Genomic DNA, 22984 nt, shown 5'->3' with positions numbered 1-22984 from the left:
CTGTTGCCCCAAGGTCCAGAGGGAGGAAGGTCATCCCCAAGGCCAGCCAGCCCCTGAGCGCAGCCCTGATGCGCCTCTCTTTCCTCGGCCAGGTGCTGTTTGCCCTGAACCAGACCCTACTGCAGCATGAGAGCGTGCGGGCCGGGAGCCTGCAGGCGCCCTACACCACGGAGGACCTCATCAAGCACTACAACTGTGGGGACCTCAACGCCGTCATCTTCAACCATGACACGTCCCAGGTAAGGCTTCTTCCTCTCCTCCAGTCCCATGGCCTCTGCATCACCAGTTGCAAAGACCTCAAGCCAGGCCCACAGGAACTCACCTGGCATTTATAAGATACCTACCACCTGCTGGGCACAGACCATCTGCTTCCCAGCCATGATAACCTGGGACTGTTGTTATCCCTTAAGACTCAGAGAAGGGAAGAGACGTGTGTGTGTGTGTGTGTGTGTGTGTGTGTGTGTGTGTGTGTGTGGTATGGGGGATGAAACTTACGGGCCTTCTGCCTCTAGGCTACACCCTAAGACCTATTTTATTTTTTATTTGGAAACAGAGTCTTACCTAAGTTGCTGAGAGCCTCACAAAGTTGCCTAAGCAGGCTTTGAAAATGTGATCCTCCTGTCTCAGCCTCCCAAGTCCTGAGATTAAATGTGATCCTCCTGTCTCAGCCTCCCAAGTGCTAGGATTACAAGTATGTACCACCACTCAAGGCCACGGAGCCTATTATCTGTGGAATTGTCAAGTTGGCAAGAGTAGCCGCTTGAGTGAGGTCTGTGTGGCTCCAGGGTCTAGGACCTCAGACGCTTCTTGTAAGACTATGGAGGCCTCTGAGAGGTACAGTTCAGCATCTGGGGAAACTGAAGCCCTAGGAAAGGAAAGGCTACAGTTACTGAACTTGGATTTGAGTCCTGCCAATGATATTCTGCCTCCTGTCAAGTCCTAGAAGAAAGGTCACCACCAAGCTAGTGAGTAAGGTCCCCACGGGCTGAGCATGGCTTGCCCCTGCCCAGATCTCCCCAGGCCTTCACATCACTCTCAGAGTAAATCTGAGATCCTTTCTCCAGCACTTGAGACCTTCCCTCCACTAGCCTTCTCTCAGCCCAAGCCCCAACTCCATAGACCTTGCTTGTTTTCTGTGCCTATGGAGCTTCCAGATCTTCTCCTCTTGCAGCTCATCCTTTTGCACCTCTGCGCCTTTGTTGAGGCTCCTCTCTTCCCTGGGTTCCTCCCACCCTGCCATGGTTAAATGCCACCTTCCCTAAGAAACTGTCCTGATCCCCTGGATGGAGGTAGGTGTTCCCCCTGGGGCCTCTGGCACCACCATGCCACCTCTGCCATGATGCTTAAATATCCATTTATCCAAGAAGCTGTTGAATTAGGTGGAAGAGGCCACTTCCCTGTTCAGGACACTGCCTGGGCTCCCCATTTTTCTCAGGGCAAAAGCTAGAGTCTACAGTGACCTTTGTACCATGCACTTTTTCACTGCTCTCAGCCTCATGCCCTCTGGCTCTCCTCTCTCACTTTTCTTTTCTCTCTCTCTCTCTCTCTCTCTCTCTCTCTCTCTCTCTCTCTCTCTCTCTCTCTCTCTCCTCACTCCCTTGCCCCCTTGCAGTTCCACTCGCATCACACCCCTCTCCTTCTTCCTGGAGTACTCCTCCCAGGCCCTCCAAGGCTCACTCCTTCTCCACTTTCAGGACTTACACCATGGGCTCAGTGAGGCCAGCCTCATCCATCTGTCAGAATTGCAGCCTGACCTGCTCCCACAGGCCCATGCCCTTTATCATGCTCCACTTTCCTCCCAAGGCCTGGAAGATCCTCCAGCACAATGCATACTTGAGCTTCATTAGTGACTGTTGATGGTCCTCCCCACTGGAATGCTAGCTCTGCACTGGCCAGGGCAGAATTTGGGTCATTGAGGTATCCCAACTGACTAGAACTATCTCTGACCCAGAGCAGGCCACAGTAAATACTAGCTGAATAAATGAAATTATGTGTAAATGCCGGGCACCATACTTTGCAAAAGGACACGGTGGGGAGCCAGAGAGTGGAGAGGCAATCACACTGCAGTGTGATCCCAGCTCTGGGGGGGAGGGAGCAGCAATGCAGGTGGGGCCCATAGCAGAAACAGCTGGGGCGAGGAGGAAGAGTCTTGCAAGGAGAGAGGCTGCATGAGAACCTGAGTTGGCCACAGATGGAAGGAGAAATGTTCTAGCAGAGAAGGCTCTTGCAAATGAGCCAGAGACCCAGCAGGAGGAGGGGTGAGAGTTCAGGCTGGAGAGGCGCCTGTGCAGGCCCCTGGTGTTCTGTCCATGTCTAACACCCTCCCCAAGGTCTGGGCTCCCTGAAGACAGGGCTGTGCAGCTTATCTCATGGTTTCTACTGCCAAGGGGACCCCTCAGGGCCTGGCACAGAGCATGTATCAGTGAGTGACTGTGGAACAAGCAAATGTTGGCACATCATGGACTCGGAGCAGGTTAGAAGGTAAAAGAAAAAGGAAAGCCTGGCATGGTGGCACATGCTTGTAATCCCAGTGCTTGGGAGGCTGAGACAGGAGGATCGTGCAGGTTCGAAGCCAGCCTCAGCTACTACTTATTGAGTCTCTAAGCAGCTTAGTGAGAACCTGTTTCCAAATATAAAATAGGTCTGGAAGTGTAGATAGAAAGCACCTGGGTTCCATCCCCAGTACCACGAAGAAAAGAGAGAGAGAGAGAGAGAGAGAGAGAGAGAGAGAGAGAGAGAGAAATGGAAGGAAGGAAGGAGCCAGAGATTTTGCCATAGGAGTCTCAGGAGTAGCGAGGGAAGAGAGAGGAGCCCTCGCACCACGAGGCTTGTGGGACTCATTAGTAACCCAGTCTATGGCAAGGTGCTGCCCTGTGTCATCCGCTGAGGGACATGGGATGGCCAGGCTGTGAGGCAGCCAGCCTGCGGGAGAGGTGTAAAGGACAAAGCCCTGCCCAGCTGTGACTGACCCTAAACTGAGAGAGGGACAACCTCAGGAGATGGTGAGTTCAGATTTTCTTTGTGTCTGTGTCCAACAGCACTCATTTACCTCCAGCCATAGGGAACTGTAAGGCGCTTCCGGTAGTGCTCGGCTGAAGTGAGGCAGAGGGAGAGTGGATCGATCTGCCGAGGGTACAGTCACAACCCAGGCTGCACGTGGGGTGCACTCGCAGAATCTAGTCCCTGGAGAAGGGCCTGGGCAACCCCACCCCAGACACAAAAAAGCCTAGTGTCAGGGTGGTGAGGCTGAGCCCAGGGCTCACGGGGGTCTGTGGCAGGGCTGCATGTGCAGCTGGAGGTCTCAAGGACTGTGGGTCAAGAATGTAGAAGGAAGCAGGGCAGTCAGGAAAGGCTTCAGAGAGAAGGCAAAATGAGAACAAGTCTGAGAGAGAAATTCCTGGGGTGTAGATGGAAGTGGGGCTGGCAGGCAGCACAGTCTGGCTAATGGGACATGAGAATTTGTACCCCTCTCCCTGAAAGCTTGCCTTGCAGAGGGGAGGGCAGGGCATGCAGGGGAGACGCCACCTGCTGAGGGTGAGAACCTGGAGTGATAAAGTCAGAAAGATGCCTCAGGCCGCAGCGTGGGGGAGGCAGAGGAGGCCCTCAGAGGCCAGGGCAGGACAGGTGCAGGGTCATGTTGATGATGCTAAGGACCAGGGCTGGGTGCACCTCATGCTTGGCGTACCTGCCTCCGGCACCTCTGTCCCCAGCTTCAGATGTAATGTTTCCCTGGCCTCTGCATCCCCCAGGTCACAGTGCTCTCAATGCCCCAGCATGGAAGGGCCATTCAGAGGCTCTCCCCCAGGAGGCCTTGACTGGGCCCCAGCCTGCCCAAAGTATAGAGGAGCCACGCATATGTCATGTCCAAAGCTAGAGACTTTTGAGAGTGAATGCACAATTCAGAATCACAATAACTGACAGGCGCGGAGCTAGCCCCTTCGACCATAAACCTGGACTGTCATGGACAAACCAAGACACATGGTCACACCGACAGCTCTTCCTGGGAGCGCCCACCTGCCTCATGTGCTCTCCATGCACCCCCACTGGGGGTGTCCAGCTCCCCCACTGGGGGCCAGCCTCACCTGGGACATAAGACCCAGTCTGAGGGAGCTCTGTGGCCCCCAGCCTGACACAGGGATGGATCCAGGTCCTCAAAGATTTCTGCTAAAGGGATTTCAGATTGGTGTCATCAGCAGACCTGAGCACTTGACCCTCAGAGCCAATCCAGCCCCAGCTATAGGTGAGAGAGGCTGTGCAGAAGCCCCACAGGCATCCCTAGCCCTGCTCTGTCCATCTCCTGTCGCCCCATCCCAGACTGATCTCTAGCACCTTGGGGGCCTTCCATGTCCCTTTAAAATGCTATCGTGCATCCTGCACTTAATCTTGTCATGGGAGATTTAAGGCCTCTGACTAGCCTAATGACATCATTAATTTGCTTCTATCCCAGCCCTGGCCCAAACCCAGGCCTCATCCTTGGCCCGGAGCCAAGGCCCATCAGCTTGAAGCATGCAGGGAATGTCAGCCAGCGGCTGGGCAGCCTGGGGAACCAGAGTCTTTGAAATTTAACCTTTTTGTTCTTGTCCTTGTTATTTTTTTATTTCTAGCTCCCCAAGGAATGCATGGAGTCACATCTCTGTCCAAGTGCACACTTGCGGCCAGGAGGCATAGGAGGAAAGGCCGTGTGTCCACAAGCCCCAGGGACTCTTGAAAGAGGGGATAGGAGCAGAATGTTGCCTTTATGGCTCTGATGGTTCTGACGGGCACCTATTAGTCATCGACCACCTGCCCAAGCCTCCTCTTCACTGGCAGCCTGTGACATCACCAGGGAGGCCATGGGGCCAGTTCTGTCCCTGGGCTGACATTGAGCCAAGGCTTCCTTTGTACCATGCACAGTGCTGAGGACTTTCCAAAGCTTCTTTAATCCCTACAATAATGTATGCCCCACACGTTTCCAGTTGAGAAACTCAAACTCAGAGAGGCCAAGAAACCTAGTTACTTGCTGGTCAGTGGTGAAAGAGGGACTCCAGCCTGAGGTGCCCTCGCTGTTTGCCTCCTCCACCTACACTCAGAGCCACCTTCCTTCTCCTACCCCGGCTCATCCCTTCCCTGGCCCAACAAAGATTTGTGTGTTGGTATAACATTCTGAGAGGGGAGAAATGGAAGCTGGGGAAACGGAAGAGGGGACACAGCTGGAAGGCCTCCTGAGAGCCAAAGCTTGGAGGCTGTAATGACACCAACAGGTTGCAGGGAAAAAGAGTGTATCCTCTGACTTGCTGCCTCAGTTTCCCCAAAGGCTCCTGCACATGTTAGAGAATATGGTGCCGAATAGCTAGACTTGTCATCCAGCTTGGAAAGATGAAGTGTTGGGACTAGAGGAACACAAGAGGGGCAGTCAAGGTCAGGAAGGGGCGACACAGCCTCATGTTCAAGTTTCAAGGACCCGTGAGCTGGAACCCCTCCAGGCTGTGTGTTCATGACCTGCACCTTATACCGGGCACTAGGACCCAAAATGGAACAGGTTATCTGTCCCTGAACCCCGAAAGCCCTCTGCCTGATTCAGGAGCATGTCACCAATGCTGTCACCAGGCTGCATAGCTGGGTATGGACAGCAAGGTGTTGGAGAAGGGTCCAGAGCTGAGAAAGCCAGGCAGGTCCAGCCAGCCTCGTGTGGGGGAAACTGTGATCCTAGAGCTGAAGTTTTCCAGAAGGGGCTAAAGGATTTGCATTTTTCCTAGGAAGTGGTGGAGCCAGGGATGGTCAGATAGTAGCAGAGACACAAGGAGGACCTCCTCTTGTCTCTGGAGAGTGGAGCAGGTCGAATGCACCCCATGAAGCCAGCACCCATCATCTCATTTGATCCCCACAACACCATCAGTCCTGTTATATAAATGAAGGGGGGAAAAACTAGAGATCTGAGAAGTTAAGTAATTTGCCCAGTGCTACACCGTGTCAGAACAAGGAAGGAATCCCAGGTCAGCCTAATTGCACACCAGGGGCTTCCTGCCACACCAGGTAGCTTGGCTGCCCTCCTCATGCCCTCTTTCTTGCTGAACTGATTTTCTTGCACATGGACTTAGTGCTGAAGTGGGAGCAGTTAAGGAGACAACAGGCATCAGGACCCCTGGATATTGGTGTCTGGGAGCTGAGATTGAGCAGGGAAAAGACCAGAAGCAGAAAGGTGCATGTGCAGAGCTGGGAGTGGTGGCGCACACTTGTAATCCCAGCATTCGGGAGGCTGAGACAGGAGGACTGTGATTCAAGCAGCCTCAGCTACTTAGTGAGGCCCTTTGCAACTCAGTGAGACCCTGCTTCAAAATAAAGAATAAAAGCCAGGTGTGGTGGTGCACACTTGTAATCCCTGCGCTTGGGAGGTGGAGACAGGAGGATCGCGCTGGTTCAGAGCCAGCCTTGCTGGCTTAAGAGACCCTGTTTCCACATAAAAAGTAAAAAAATAGGTCTGGGAGTGTAGCCCATGGGAGTGTATCCCGGAGATAGAAGGGCTTCCAGGAACCCCAGTACCACCAAAAAAAAAAAAAAAAAAAAAGAATAAAAAATAGGGCTGGGTAGCCAGGCATGGTGGCGCATGCTTGTAATCCCAGCATTCAGGAGGCTAAGACTGGAGGATCGTGGTTTGCAGACAGCTACTTAGTGAGGCCCTCTGCAAGTCAGTGAGACCCTGTTTCAAAAATAAAAAGAATAAAAAATAGAGCAGGGGGTGTAGCTCGGAGGTCAAATGCCTCTGGGTTCCATCCCCAGACTCGCAAAAAAAAAAAAAAAATAGGGCTGGTAAGGATGGGGTGTAGCTCAGAGGTAGAATGCCCCTGGGTTCTGCCCCCAGTACTGCAAAAAGAAAAAAGAAAAAGAAAGAAAAGAAAAATAAGGTGCATGTGCAAACACAGTAGCAGGGCTCTCGGTGGCTCTGCACTGCAGAAGCTGTATGACTTCGCACACGTCTTGAGATATTTTCTACTTTTTCCTACTTCCTCTTTATAACTGGACCAACCACGCTCATTTCAAAGGGTTTAGGAATTGAAAATCACATAGCTCACATAGCCTAATAAAAGCAGGCTGCCCAGCCCTGCCTGGGCTGTATGTTCATGACCTGCACCTTGCTTTCAGGAACTGAAGGCAGCCTCTGTCTTGCCTTTGCAGCTGCCCAACTTTATCAACACCACCCTCCCACCCCACGAGCAGGTGACGGCCCAGGAGATCGACAGCTACTTCCGCCAGGAGCTCATCTACAAGAGGAATGAGCGCATGGGGAAGAGGGTCATGGCGCTCCTGCAGGAGAACGAAGACAAGATCTGCTTCTTTGCCTTCGGAGCAGGTTTGGACCCCTGATCTCTACTTCATGAAGGGAAAGTTGGAGGCCCCAAGTGGGGCAAGAAAGCCCATCTGGTGTTCAGCAGTCCAGCTGGGACCCTCGGCACCTCTCCTGCTCTGCTCCAGGGTCCTTTCCTGACAGTCCTCAAACAAGTGATGCTGTGCCAAGTCCAGGATCACTTCCACGGTCCCTTCATGCCCAGGTGGCCCTCCTGAGAGCCTAGCAGCAAAGCCAGCTCCCACTCTTCGTACAGCATTGGGCCCACCCAGCAGAGCCAGGGTCAAGGCAGTGAGGACCGTGTGTCCCCAGGGGTGGTGACAGGCTCTGGCAGCCCACCATCCTGGCTCCAGATTCCCTGGGCTGGTACCTTCTCAAAGGCTTGATTCTGTCTTCTATAAATGGGTGTCATCTTGATAACTACTTGATGTTTCAGATCTCTCCCTTGTAGAGTAAGGGTTAGTGACAGCATTTAAATAACCTCTACCAGAGTAATAACTCAAAATGGCAGCTACAATCATCATCGTCGTCATCGTGAACAGGAGCATCACCATCACAATGTGAGCCATGAATTGATGCTTTCATTAGGTCATCGGCCTCTTCATGTGGGGCCAAGCCTGGATGCTCGGGTGCAGGGCTCACTTAGCATCTCTTGCCCTGTTCCTACTCCACTTTATCTCTTCTCCCTCACTCTTTCTCCCTTTCTCTAAAGCTGTCTTTGCCAGTAACTGCAGTGTCTACCTGGGAACTAGAAAATTGTAGGCCTTCATTAGTAGCTTTGCTCAGCCTCTTGTAGCAACAAACGCTTACTGCTTCTTACTCACTTTACCTGCAACTTGAATTGATAGAATTCAGCCCCTGTTTCCTGAGAATTAGAGGTGGCTAGCAGGCACGCTCACATGCCTATGCTGTGCTCATTGCTGCTCCCTCTTCCTCCCCCATCTCCTGCACATTACCACACACTGCCCTCTGGGTCAAGCCATGAGTCTAATCCACAGGGCCCTTGCAGAACTCTGTCTTTGTAATGGTGTGTGTCCCCTGTTAGGGGTTCACTACAAGTACTTCAAAGGCAAGAGCCAGAGGCACATCTGACTGGACCACTCCTTCCTCATCTGCAGCCCCCGGCCCAGTAAAGGCATAAAAAGGGGGGCACAGGTACAGAAAGGCCCTCTGGAACAACCCCATTAAGGTCATGGTGGCTGGACAGAAAGAACTCTGGGCTCATGCTGGAGGTCTGCCACAGCCATGTGGCCTCTGCTTATCTGAACAGGAAGAGCCAGGACTGGCTTGGACCATCCAGGATTCCAGAAGCCGTTCAGACACTGGTGTCAGGGAAGGGAAGAGTCCCACGCAGGGTCTGAAGGAGCCGGTGGGAACAGGACCTTGACAAAGCCACTCTCCTGCTGCAGGACAGCTTCCAGAGGCCTGGCATGAGTCAGGACAGCTTTGAGGACCACGGCAGGGCAGTGGTTCCCAAGCACTCTCCCTCTCCCCTGCCTCCCCTTGTGGGCTTCTGAGCAGTGCATCCTGCTGAGATAGCCTCAGCTGGCATCAAAAGGGCAGCCAGCTGAGTCAGCCCGTGCCTGCTCTTGCCCCAAGCTGGAGAGGAGAACCTAGAGAGCACAGTCTACCCTAGAGAGCATGCTGGGAGGCCCGTGGCAAGGCAACCGCCCCCTTCCGAGCAGGCGGCTCCTGCCTCGGAGCAGCATCGCCCAAGCCCAGGGGTCAGCAACACCAGCTCTCTTTTGTCGTTGAGGAAGCTGAAGTCTAAAGATGAGAATCACATTGGTGTGGGAAGCCCTGGACACTGATCTCCCTTCCTGAAACTCCCAAGTCTGTGGGGACACAGGTCCACTCAAGCACCCAGCCAGCACACAAGCATCAGCCCAGATCCAATCTCTCCCATCTCCAAAATTCAGTCAATCTCTGGTCAATCCAGTTGACTGACAGAAGACCCCACACCCATCCACTCCATCCCTCCCCTTGCCACCACCCTGGGCCAGGCTCACATCAACCCCAGCCCCCTCACACTCTCCTGCCTCCCACGCTGCTCCCCAGGTTGTAGCCGGTGAAGGGTGCGGGGCTCGTCTGCCACCTCGCCTCAGATTCTGGCTGAGTAGACACCACTTAATCGACCCGTGTCCTTGGTGATGTGTAACACGTGGTGAGTGAGCAGGTGAAGGAATAACTGAATGCATGTTGACCACAGCCTCTCATCCAGGTCTCCTCCAAGCCTGGTGAGCTTCTTAGGCTAGGCCAGCAGTAAAGTCCGGGCAAACTGAGCCCCACCTCAGATCTCATGGCCCTGTTATTCACAGACAGGTCTGGAGCCATGCACAGAACCAGCCGGCAGTCGCCACTTCTGGCACAGCCATGCCCAAAACAAATGGCCCACTTTGCAGGGCAGATCTCTCCATCTGGGAATTGTGTAGCCTGCCCACATAGCCACAGGCAAACCAAGGACCTCTAGGACAGGGGCATGGGCAAAGCTTACCATGAGTGGGGGACACAGCTGGGACAGACCCAAGCACAGAAGCTGTGGTCTCAGAGGTACCATGTGCAGGGCACAGAGCCAGCTGTGAGGCCCTGTTACAGAGGGCACTGGCACACAGAACCTACTCACGCAAAACCTGTGGCAACAGCAGCCCACCCCACCCCCTTATTGCCTTATGGGCATGTTACTCCCAAGTCCCACATCAAAGACAAGCTGAAGGATTTGTGCACAGGACCCAGGCTGTGCATTCTCTTGGTCAGTGCCACCTGCAGACACCCTGCCCCTCTCCCCTCACTCCTCTTTGGGTGGCTTTGCAAGTCCATCTCAGGGTCTTCCCAGGGTGCTGGCCAGGGGAGATGTGGGGCTCATCTGGCCTCTAACTGCCCATCTCTGCTGGATATTCAAGGAAAACAGAGGACTCCTGTGCTAGGAAGACACCCAGCTGTTCCCCAGGCGTGTGTCTGCTTGTGCCAAGGTCTCTCTGAGCCAGGCTCCACGAATGTCACCAGGGGATATCTTAGGAAGCAGAAACATGCGCAGGTCACACCCCAGCCCAGCCTTGCCAGCTATCTGGCTCTGCTAAATTTATTCAATTTACTGATTTATCTTATATTCTGAAATTATCTCCTTTACATGGTTTGAAATTCAAACACTATTTAAAAAAAAGATGATAATAGAAAGCAGAATGTCTTTTTGGCAAAATAAAAAGCTGGTAACTTTATTTTTCACCCATTCACAACTTTTTTAAAGATGGGAAAGAGTTACACATGTTTAAAACATGATAGAAGAAGACAATAGGATGGCTGAAGCTGTAGACATGGGGAAAGACAGGTTCCAAGAAGGCAGGAAAGCGGGCAGAGCTCAGCTAGAGAGTTGGCTCTTAGGTAAAGAGACCACCTCCTCCCCTGAAATCAGAGGGAAGGAGGGAGGAGGCTGAGGCAGGTCGCTTGGTGGTGGAAAGGTGAGGGAGTCCTCAACTGATGGCTTCTATTCAGAGCTCCACTCTCTAAAGTAGAAGGTGCAAGGCGGGTGTGATGTTGCATGCCTGTAATCCCAATACACCAGACGCTGAAAAACAGGAGGATCACAGGTTCAAGCCAGCCTCAGCAGCTTAGCAAGACACTGCTTCAAAATAAAAAATAAAAACAGGCTGGGGTGTAGCTCAAAACTAGAACTGCCCCTGGGTTCAATCCCCAGTACCACAAAATAAAGAAGTAATAAAGTGGAAAGTGCAGTCACTTGCAGAGAAAGAGGACAAAGGTAGGATGGTTCTTGGTTTGAAGAGAGGAGATATTTGACATAAATGGAAGAGAAACTGGTCGTAAGCCCTGACCAGGTCAGGAAGCTGAATGGACTCTACCTGACAAGCTAACTGTAATTGCTCAGCAGTGGGTACCTGGGGCATGATACTGTAAAGCAAGGTAAAGCCACATCAGAGCCCACAGATGAAGTCCTGATTGATGTATAATGTCTTCTGTGGACCAGGATCTGGGCATGCTGCAGCATTCCTGCTAAGTCTGCTAGGAATGAGGGCTCCTGGGTCTTAGAAGTTGTAAGATTTTCTCCAGCAACACCAAACAGCTAGTGTATACAGATGGATGCCGTTCCCTATCTCTGACTCTTGATTTTATCCTAGCATCCCTTGCTCAGTGACCACACCCTCTGACTTGCCAACAACTCTAAAATGACGTGCCAGACCAAATCATGCAGAATCATCTTAATTCTATTCAGCCACATGGTATCTCCTGGGCCTTGTGGTGGGGAGGAGGAAAGGGTTGTCTCTGAGCTGGGCACTAGAAGACAATGGCATTTCCTAGTTCCAGGGAGGAAATGGTTTTCTTGAATGTTTTACTTGTTTAGCCATCTGGTAATTCTTTAGTTTTGGTTTGTTTGTTGTTGTTGTTGTTGTTGTTGTTGTTGTTGTTGTTGTTGTTTTCTAGAATAGAATGTGTGATGTAGGAACTGGAGGAACTGGGTTAGAAACATGAACCAGATTCACGGTTCATTTCCAACACTGACAGCCAGTGGTTGCTACTCATTCTGTAATCCTCGCATGCTATGTTCTGAGCAGAATGCTAACTCCTGATATTCCAAAATCCTCCCACTCCAGCATCAGATCATTCTAAGATTGCCTGGCTTTAATAACCTAGCACTTTATTATTCTAGAATTCTAACATAGTTTGCTCCAACTACTCTTGGATTCCTTTGGAATAATATAAGCTAAGAGCCTTCCAGGATCCAGAAGTCCATCCTTTTAGGACATCTATCACTTACCCCACAGGAAGAAGTCCAGGCAGAAAGAAAAATTTGAAGAGTTCAGAGGCATGCGTGTGAGCACCAGAGACAGAGACGCTGCGTGTGAGCACCAGAGACAGAGACACTATATCTGTTACTCCAAGTGTGCTCATCCAGCCGCCAGGATCATGCCAATTTCTTACCCTCTAAAGCACTGCAGACCCATAATCAGAACCAGGGCTCTGTGGTAGGACATGAGCAGATTAGTGGTAAAGATCCGAACTTAAGAGCAAGGGAGAATAGAAGCTCAGAAGACTAAACACCACTAACATCTTTTTTATCAATACCAAGAGCAGTTGCTCCCTGGAAATTGATCGCCATGCTGCTTGAAGAGCACCCATATCTATCACCTCCTATGAGCTCATACCCTCAGTTCCTCTGGAGGAGGCAGGATGGTCTTTCTCATTTTATCTAGCAGCTAGGTACTCCGCGATGCTGATGGAAAGTCAGAGTTTGAGAACTGGAGGTGGATGGTGGTACTCTCAGGCCATTCTGCCTAATGGCCAGCCTCCCTGAAAAACCACCCAGCTGCTTGAACCCTCCATTCTGCTGAGAATGCCCTTCCCCTTCTCTGCTGGACTTCCCCGGAGCTCTTCCCTCTCCCAGCTCTGCTTATACTAAACATATTTGTCATCTCAGTTGAGGCTGTTCTATAACCCTTGCATGCTAACTCCTGATATTCCAAAATCCTTCCACCCAACATCCAGTCATTCTAAAATTGCCTGGCTCTAATATCCTAGCACTTAGCCTCAGCACTGAGAAGGTGCTCACAGCTCACCTGTTGAATGAATGAATGCATGAATGAATGAGTGAACAAATGCACTTACCCTGAGATTTATAAGCAAAATCACAGCCTGCTCTTGCATTACCCCACAGCAAAACTAGGTCTAGAACCCACATCTGCTGCACCATGGTGGGAGGAGGCCAGGGCGTCTAACATGTTATATCTGCCCTTTAGAAGGTGAGGCTGGCTTGACAAATAAGAAGACCTGAGAACAAACTAGAATGAGCCTTCCAGGTCCCATTGAATAAGCTATACAGGCAGAGGCCAAGGACAGAATCTGGTGCTAAGCAGGAAGGGTCTTAGGGAGAGGAGTAGGCAAGATGGCCAGGGAGAGAATCAGCGAGAAGGCAAAGAGAAGGCAAGGAGAGAATTAAGTCAAGGATATGAGGGAAGAAATGGGAAACGGCCTGGCATCCAGGGGACTTGTGCTTCCTGAGACCTTCTATGTAAACCTCTCAGAGCTCCCCCTCCCCATCTGCAGATGGGGGCTTAGATGAAGCGAGGTGTAGGGCCCGTCTCACCATGGCATTCACCCTTACTTGCTGGCACTGGTTTCAGCAATCAGCCCTGAAGGAGGCAGAGTTAGAGAAGGCTTCCTAGAGGAGGAAGGCTTCCTGTGCAGGCCTTGAGGCCTCCTCATTCCCCTCATCACACCCATTGTTCTCAGAACAAAACCCACACTACCTCCTCTACTGTGTAGGTGGCTTCAGGAACAGAAGCCCCTCAGAGCTCCCATCTTCTCCAGAAAGGCCCATGTAGGGGCCTTAGGAATGAGCCAGGACACAGCCAGCTGCTCTCTCCTCTCCCAGGCAAGCACCCTTGGCCCGCCACAGCCCCCAAGCTCCAGCGTGAGTTTCTAAGGACAGTGCTTCCGAGGCCCTGCCACCCCAGAACAGATACATCTGGCAGCTGGCATGCCTGCCACAGACTGTGATCCTTGGCCAGAGCCACCTTTCCTAGTTCAGCCCAGAACATCCAGCCATCCAGAGAAGCATCCCTTCCTGGCTTGTCCCTGGCTGTTCCTCTCTGGAACAGGGAGAGTCAAGAGCAATGGGGAGCCTGGGGAGCCGTGTCCCATGAAGGAGTGGTTGTGGATCTTACCTGTGAGCTCCACAGTTTTGCTGGACAGTGTAAGACGGCATGAGGAGTGTGAGTTTCTGAGCCAGATTGTAGAAGCTGGAAACCCAGGGCCTCTTTCATGAGAAGTACCCTTAGGCAGATCCATCCTCAGGCTCCCCTCGTAAGGAGCCCGAGGTTCGATGGGCTGGCACCTGCACCATGCGATGCCTGGCACGGCATGATCACTCCAGCACTGTGGCCTCTTGTGTCACCACTATTATGTCAGGGTCCCTCATCCTTCAGGTCCCACAGCTCTCCAGGGACAATGGGAGAGAGGAGGACCACAGGGCGGAGGGGGCAGCAGGGCAATCTGTGGCACTGCAGGGTGATCCCTAGAGCCCGGTTCCATTCCTGGTGAGAGTGAAGCCCAGGAGCAGGCAGGCCACCATCCCAGCTCATGTTGCTAGCCAACAGGGAGTCCTGGGGGCCTGGGATGCTGTGATTCCAGGAAAGGAGCCTCTGGAGGTTACAGAGTGGTTGCCATGGCCACGGTGATACCCAGGGTGGGCACTGACCCCTGCAGTCCACAGACCCATCACAACCTCCATGCTATGCCAGTCTGAACTCACCTGCATGGTCATGGCCTGGGTCTGGGGTGATCTCAGGAGGAAGGGGCCATCTCTAACTCAACTCAAGGGCTCCAGGACCTCACATATGTGTGACCTGTAGTAGGTCCCAGCGAAGACTTACGGTAAAGTGCTGCGGACTCCAGGCCCCCAGAGCCTAGGACTTTGCCCTCACTCCTAGGACAGGAAACTTGTTACAGAAGTGACTTCTGAGCTTCTAAGCCAAATGTTACTTTTTAAAGAGTCTGATCAGAATAAAATGAAAGATTGAAACCCTGAGGATTTTAGAAGAACTGAAAGGGATGGCTTGCTGGGGGACATCTTCTAAGAGGATGCCCACTGCTAAGGGAGGTCCTGAGGAGGACCCTCAGCATAGACAACTGTCAGACGTGTGACAGAGCAGATGCTGCTCCAGAGGGAGCCTCCCCGTACCCAGAGCCCAGCCTCGGCAGCCACCTTCACCGAGTGCTCACACCCACCCAAGAGGGGCCCGGGCTTCTGCCCAGCACTGCCCTTTTCTGCCTACACGACACTGGACAAGTGCCGTTAGCCTCAGCAGTGGGTTTACGAGGTTGAATGAGTAAGTGAATCAAAGCATTTGCCACACTCCGAGCTCAGGAGAAATGGTAGGCGGGGTTGTTGCTCTTGATGTTTGTGTCCATCTTTGCTGTGCTGGCCAGCTGACATTCCAGGGCTCTCCCATCTGTGACACCCTACATTCGGGCAGCCTCCAGAGAGGAGCAGGAAGTAAGGGCTGCTGAGGCGGCTGGGTTCAGGTTCCACCCAGACATCAGACACCCTGTAGAATATCTAGATCCCTGCCCTGGGCAGACCCGACAAGCACTTTTGACCTTACACACATCCAGGGATGGTACGCTCACTCTCTTGTAGCCCAAACCGTGGCCTGTGAGAGCACGCTGGTCCCAGCTGATGCCTGCCCCTTCACCTTGTCCTGCTGCAATCAGAATTCTACACTGGTCCCTCCTGACCCAGCAGAAGCCCACCTGCCCTTTCCCCTTATATCCTAACTGCTAAACCCAAGGGTGCCAGCACACACCAGCTGTCTGTGCCCACCCCACCCCCAATGCCCTCCTCTTCTCTTTTTTCCCCATCCACCTCTTCCTCTTCAACTCCACCGTCCCTGGCACTCCTCCATCACTGCATGGTTCACACTGTCCCTAAGCATCTTTGCTTGTCATCTTCTCCACACTGTGACCTCGTCAGAGTGGGGACTTTGTGCCTCAGCTCCTGGCATGAGGCTGGAGGCAGAGGAGCCACCATCCCAGCACTTGCTGATCCAGCTGTGTCCCGGGCCGGCCACAGAGCAGGAGAGGGGCCCAGGTCCCCCACTGCCTGCTGAGCACTCCTTGGTAGACTAGAGGCCCTGGGTGCCCCCAGTTGCCATCCTCCGCTATCCCTCCTTTCACATTTCCTCAGGAAGCAAACCCCACCGCAGCCTGATATCCTGCCGGGGGCCCTGGCAGTGAGATTCTCATTTGAAAGTTTCCCTTGCATTAATTTCAGACGGAACATAAATACAGGCTGGGGATGCCTCTTCCAGGAGAAAACTGGAGCCCCGGCATACGCACTGGAGAGAAAACATGTGTGCTGGCCGAGGGGAGCCCCGTTACTCTGGAGCCCTTGCAGGAACATCTGGTTCTCCCCTCCTGCTCCACCCGGGCCCCCGGTGTGGCCTTGAATTGCCCTGTTAATTGGTGCATTGTTCTTGCTGAACACTCACACACTTTCCAGTCTGCTGAGCCCTGGCAGGCACACCTATTTCTGACAATCTCCTGCCCCCAAACACGAGCCCAGGATCCCTCACAGCTGCCAGCACTTCACACAGGGATTCTGGGATGTGCAGTGGATTAGGACCTCCCCGGGTTGGAGTCCAAGCTTTGCCTTTTATCACCTGCATGGCCTTGGGCAGGTCCCATCCCCCCACTGTGTCTCGGCTTCCTCATCTGTACACGGGGCTGTGTAAGGATGAAATGAAATAATGCTGTAGAATCACTGTGTACCCAGGAGGCTCACTGGCTATGTCTTCAGGTCACACATGGTGGAATCGTGGAGAGGGAGTGCTCAGGAAGCCATGAGGCCCAACCCCATGTGGGGAAACTGAGCCCCAAAGAGGGTCAGGAAGCTGCTTAAGGCCATGAGTCCATGGATGAGCCGGACTTTCTGATTCAGCCCACCCTACCCCCATTTTCCAGCACCAGAGGGACAGGTGGGGCTGTGCCCCGCTGCCCAGTGGGGGTTCCACCTGGCCTGCGCTCTGCTTCCCAACCTTGTATGCAGACCTGGCATAGGTCTGCCTGCACTCAGGAGAAATGGAGCCTTTTTCTCTCCCCAGAAACATCACAGGCCTATACCCTGAGCAGTACAGCTTTTTGTTTGCATGTGAATGCCCTTTAAGTGGGACCCCCATGTCTCGGGGGGGATGAGAACCAACCCATAGATTATGGGTCATAGAGATGCGGCTTCATTTCTAAGACCCATAATCCCCCTCTAGAACTGTGCTCCCCTGGCCTCACCTGTCCTCCCTTGCATCTCCATGTGAACCCCATCCCCAGCATCCTGCAACAGGAGCGCCTCCTCCAGGAAGCCTCCCTCAGTGTCCTCAGTCTCCACCACGGCCGTGATTCCACTTCCGAGCTCACTTTCTCCTCTCCTCTCTTCCTCCCCTTCTCTCCTTTCCTCGCTGTGTCTTTGCACCTTGTAGCTGGCCCTTGTCTCTTTCTAACTCTTTCTCTTTGTCTCGGTGTCCCCTCTCTCGCCACCATTGTCTCTTCTGCTGCCCTCTCTCTCCCTCCCCTCTTTGGTCTTCTGTCTGACCTCCAGACCCTAGCGCTGTCCTCTTCTTTTGTGCCCCTCTCTGACCATCTCTGCTCTTCCCCTGCCTCCTTCTCCATCTCTGCCCCACCCCCTCGACCCTCCAATACCTCAGCAGATGCAACAGATGTGTCTTCCGCAGAGCTGGCCAAGAACAGCTGGAAGTGAGCACAGGAGGAACGGTGGCCAGGAGACCTGGGGCGCCTGGGCAGGCTGAGCCCCAACACCGTGGGGCCCCTTTGGAAACTTTCCACAGCCTTCCTGCAGGTTCCAGGATGGGTGTGGCACCTCTTGAAGGATTTCTGACCTTGGAGGCCAGCCTAAGCCCTGTCTGCCAGCCTCTGGAGACAGTCTGGGTGGGACCCTGACTCGGACTGACGTGAGGGCCAACTCGTGGGATTGGTGACGTCTGGAGGAGCCTCACCAAGGGGCAGGGCTGGGACAAGAGGAGGGGACTCAGTCCCCTGAGGACAGGATGAGCTCACAGAAAGGATATGGAGTAACAGGTTTTGTCACCCGTTCATCCAGCAAACATTCCGGGAGCCACTATGCGCACCAGACTTGAACTAAGCTCTGGCGACAAAGATGAGTCAGACGTTACCCCACCCTTGAGGAGCTTGTGAACCCCACCACCACCACCAGCACATTCAGGCAGAGTGGAGCGTGGGGAAGTCACTTTAGCTGCAGTGAGAAAGAACAGGATGTTTTCCGCAGAGACTAGGGCAGCAGGTGTGATGGCGGGGCCGGTCACATGCTTGGGAGGCCACATGGGGTCTCTGGTGACTAGGAGGATGAGGAGGGAGAGGCCTCCATGCAGGGTGGCTGGTTTGTCTTGCAGAGCACACAGAGGTGTAGGACCTGCGTGGAGAGCAGGGTGCGCTGGGTTGATGGGTGCCAAGGAGGGTGAGGTGAGCAATCCACAGCCACAAGACAGATAGGCTGGACTAAGGGGGCAGTTCTCCAGTCCTTGGCACTGTATGGCAATTGATATGTGTCCAGTAGATGATTTGTGTCCAGAGTGAGCAGAGGGAAGAGGCCCCGGGCTGGCTCCCAAGGTCCACTGTACCCACTGGGCAGGAGAAAGGAGCCTAAGAGCTGTGCAGGAGTGGTGAGAAGCTCACAGGGTAGACAGGCACTTTCGCCAACCCCTGTAGGGTCCTGTGAGACCAAGACCCAGAGAAAACAGGGCAGTAGGAACAGAGGCTGTTTGTGCTGATGGATCTCGAGTGCTCTCTTTAGAGCAGAAAAGGAGCGCTAATGTCCTGGAACTCTTGAAGCCGAGGGAACAGGCGGGGAGCAGGGGGGAGCACCGCCAGCTAGACGTGAGAAGCATTTCACCTGGGCTCAGGGTGTCCTGGGTCCCATGGACCCCTCTGAATGTCTCTTCCACCCAGCCCCAGCCATGCACACACAGAAGGTGCTTGCTGCTGCCCCTGGGCAGTCTGCTGCTTCCCTGGCTGCTCTTGAAACCCTCTGGCAGCCGAGGGCACTCTGTGAGGCCACAAGGTCCTTGTCTTTAAACACAGGTCTCCAGGGAGGCAGAGGAGGGATTGTCACCACTGGAGCCTGGGTCTTCTGTTCAGGCCGGCGCTGTCCATGTCTCTTCCACAGTCAGCTTCCCGTGCCTGACTCACTGCCCTCCAAGCCTTTGCTGCGGCTCTCCAAAGAGCCCCCACCCCCAGGCCACTGCACCCATCCTTAGTTAGCTAGCAGTGCCTCCCCCAGGAAGTCTGCCCGACTCCAGGAGGGCTCCATGCGTCCAGCGGCCCTCACATCTTCCTGTGCTCCCCTCCCACATCATTCTGAGTGCCTCGTCACAGGAGCGCAAGGAGCCCGCTCTCAAGGCTGAGAGTGCCTGGGGCAGCACCACACCACTGTCAGGCGGGCCAGAGGAAGGAAACAAACGGGTGGGAAAGGAGAGAGAGAAAGGAAGGGGAAATCTTTTCATAAGGGACTTGAGTCAAACAAAAATCTCCCCATAAGCTGAGGGCTAAAGGAGCCAGGGGCATCCTGTGGCATCCTGTGGCCCAATCCCTCCTTCCTCTTATGGAGAGGAAACTGAGGACATTGGAGGGTACTCGATGTGCCCAGGGTCTCAGAGTGAGTGCAGACGTGCTGGACCACAGCCCTCTGGCAGTCCCAACCTAGTGACCTTCCCCACGATCACTGGGACTGCAGGGACCCTGGTGAGCCAGCCAAAGGAAGACTGCTGGCTGGGGGAGGTGTAGGAGGCTGCAGGGCTGTGGGTCTCCGTACCAGGAGTCTGTCTCTTCCTGCCAGCTTGTCCACTCTCTGTTCTCCACCTCCCTGGGGCTGTCAGTATGCTGACCTCCTGCTTCTCACCTGTCACTACCTGTCACGGACAATCAAAGTCACAGGGCAGGGACATGCCCCCAGGCTCCAGGATGAATGGTGATCTGGGGGAGTGACTCCGCAGGATAGACTCATGGTGGGCAGGCACTCAGCCAGTCCCACACTGCTCACGTTAGGAAGGTGGTGGGGACTGAGGCCCAGGGGTGCTAACTCCCAGCAGCCCCTGTCTCCACACTCATCTGGTCTCCCAAAGATTCTTCCTATCCAGAACCTGGAAAGGCTCCCCTAAGTTCTTGTACCTTGTGCCTGTATCCTGGTGAAAGAAGACCATTTCTGCTCTCCTGCAGCTTTGGACTAAATTCTCCACTTCTGAATTCATAGCGCCTGGCACAGGGCCGACCACGGAGCAAGGGCATCATAAACGTTTGCTGCGCAAATAAGTAATGAGGGAGGAGGGAGATGGAGATAGCCCCACACACACACCACCTCAGGGGGCATTCTGCATTTGTACCTCCTCTAAGCCACTGCCAGTATCTGCTGGAGCCCACAATCCGTAGGGTTTTATTGGTCTCCTGCACTGGGATCGTGCCTCTCAATGTGTCCTTGATGGCTCTCCTAGGACCTGTGCATGCTCCAGCATGGTGTATTGATGGTGGAGGAGTGGACCTGCGAGTGCTCGGATCCACCCTATGTGGTGAGCCGGTGCACGACAGTAGCAGTGTAGTGTGTGGCCCCTGGGGCCTCAAGGAGATCCACGGGAACATACTGAACCCCATCCCTGAGCCATAGGGAGGCATGAGTTGGACCTTACAAAGATGAGCTGCGGACCTGCTTGGAGGGTCTCTTGGAGCTGGGCCTTGCGTGGTGCTGGAGGGTTCCCAGGCTGGACAATCAGTGGGTCGGCTGAGTGACAGGAGGCACAGTACTACAGCAGGAAGTGCTCAGGAGTCCTTAGGACCTGCCAGCCATCATTCCCTGTGGTCCTCACAGTCACCTTGGAGATGGTGGAATGGAGACATGGAGGCACAGCTTGGAAACAGCAGGGCCAGGATGTGAACCCAGGCAGGGTGGTGCCAGTACCACACCTTACCCACCATGCCATTCTGCCTCTAGCTGTTCCCGTCACAAAACCAGGGGAGGGGAAGGCCAGCTGGCAGCCCCACATGTGGCTGAGCCTGCCTTGTGTCTTGTGTTGCAGGTCACTTTCTGGGGAACAACACAGTCATTGACGTCCTGCGGCAGGCAGGGCTGGAGGTGGACCACACGCCTGCAGGGCAGGCCATCCACAGGTAGGCGGGGGGATGTACGGATATCTGGGGACAGATGGGCTGTCCCTAACTCTGTGGCTGGTTGACCTGTCTTTCTGTGCAGGCCTGGGGTAGTGTCAGGAAGAAGCCAATGGTCATATGGGATGAACTGGACCGGGGTCCTAGAGGGAGACCAGAGATGGGAGAGTGGGAAGGAGGCTGGTGTATAATCTTGGTGGAAGGTCACAACAGAGCTAGATGTGGCCATGGGGAATTTGTGAAATTCTACCAGAATCTTAGGATACAGAGACTGGTGAACTGTGGGAGTGGAGGGGTAGCCTCAGTCACTGCCTGAAGGACTTCATGAATGCCCCAGCCCTAAATGGAGAAGTACCGTGGGATGACAAGCCATGGCCTGGCCTCTTCCCTGTGTCTAGCTCCTCTGCACTGCCCCACCCACACCCAGTCCTCACTGTCCTGCCTATACCTTCTCCATTGCCCCTCTTTACCCCTCTTTACCCTCCAGGGCACAGGCACTCTGCTCACAGGGCCAGTGTCCCCATCCTCTTTTCCTGTGGGGTCCTTAGTCTAGAGCTGCCCAAGGGCAGAGACCAGCTCTGCCTGTCTAGGTAGGTCCTGGGCAGCCCTGGAGGTCAGTGTCAGGATCCTCAGACTTTGGAGTTTAATGCAGACCATGCTCCAGCCTTCACACTGGAACCTTCCTCACCACCCTACAAGGGCAGCCACAATGTTGATTTCAGCCCTGGTCCTGAGGTTACAAGACCCAGAATCTGACAAAAGCTTGAATAATCATTGCCAGTAATTACTACTGCCCACTCCGTGCCAGGCTCTAAGTGCTTCTAACTTATTTAATTCTTTTTTTTTACAAAATTTTTATTGAACATATTTGGTTTACATTTAAGCTATGCTTGTTGCCCTCTCCCCCCTGCCCCCATTTTCCCTTCACCCCTCCCACCAATGATTTTCCAGGGTAACCATGCCACATTCATAATTTTACACATATTCGGATGTAGACCCTCATTAAACAAGTTCAGCATTCCTCCTCTCCTATCCTTCCATTCAAACTTTGCTGGTATTTTCCCTCCATTATCTGGAGTCCCACTGGTATCCTCTGTGTTCCCTAGTTTGGGCATATTAGAGGAAACATATGTACCTTCTCCTTCTGTGCTTGGCTGATCTCACTTAACATAATGCTCTCCAGGACTTTTCATCTTCTTGCAAATGATATGATTTTGTTCTTCTTTATGGCTGAATAGAATTCCATCGTTCATAGCAGCACAATTCGTAATAGCCAAAATATGGAACCAACCCAGGCCTCCATCAACTGATGAATGGATTGCAAAACTTTGGAAAATAACTTATTTAATTCTCACAACAACCTCACGACAAGGAAACGTGTATGTCCCCACCTTATAATAGAGGAACCTGAGCCCAGAGAGGTGAAGGCACTCGCAGAAGGACATTCAGCTCGTGTGAGCAACAGTCTGGCTCAGGGGTGTTCCTGAGCTCCTGATCCCTCCCTGTACCCACTCTGGGAGCGAGCATGGTTCTCAGAAAGACTGCAACCTTGCTCTTCAGAGATCTTCAGATCTCCCAGCTGCAACCCATGTTCCCCTGGATCCATAGCCCTCCAAGAGGGATTCTAAACCCTGGCTGTGTGACCTCATCCAGGCAGCCACCCTTCCCCTATTTTGAGTTAACCTGAAAAACTGTTCTTCCTGCACCATCCACTTAAGCCCAGGACAAAGCAGTTTGTATAAGGCAGGGGGGCCAGAGGAGAGGGCGCTTAAGGGATGGAAGATCCAAGGTAACCTCAGGGTCAAGACATCCCTCTCCCCTCCTCCCACCTTCCCAAGATCCTCCCCTAGAAGCTCATTGTGTGTGGCCTGGCCAGGGCAGGGGAAGCAGGCTGCGAGGCCAGGCCGACAAGCCTATTCATCTCAGAGACCACGCCTTAGCCCATGAGTCCCTCACTGCTGGCTCTCTCTGAGG

The 22984-nt window shown here is 53.5% G+C and overlaps 1 protein-coding gene across 1 annotated transcript in view; it reads left to right on the top strand.

Annotated features, from left to right (window-relative positions):
- The window catches only part of TRABD2B (TraB domain containing 2B), a gene marked incomplete at both ends in the record, with an annotated part of 208692 nt that overhangs the window by 176730 nt on the left and 8978 nt on the right, over positions 1-22984 (top strand). Inside the window, 3 exons of the mRNA XM_080692818.1 lie at positions 93-239; positions 7153-7327; positions 20923-21013. Coding sequence (XP_080548944.1) covers positions 93-239; positions 7153-7327; positions 20923-21013 — 413 coding nt within the window. The remainder of the gene's footprint in view (positions 1-92; positions 240-7152; positions 7328-20922; positions 21014-22984) is intronic.

This window comes from Muscardinus avellanarius (genome assembly GCF_963383645.1).
Source record: "Muscardinus avellanarius genome assembly, chromosome: 3".
Lineage (NCBI taxonomy): Eukaryota > Metazoa > Chordata > Mammalia > Rodentia > Gliridae > Muscardinus > Muscardinus avellanarius.
This window is presented reverse-complemented; position numbering and strand designations above follow the sequence as displayed.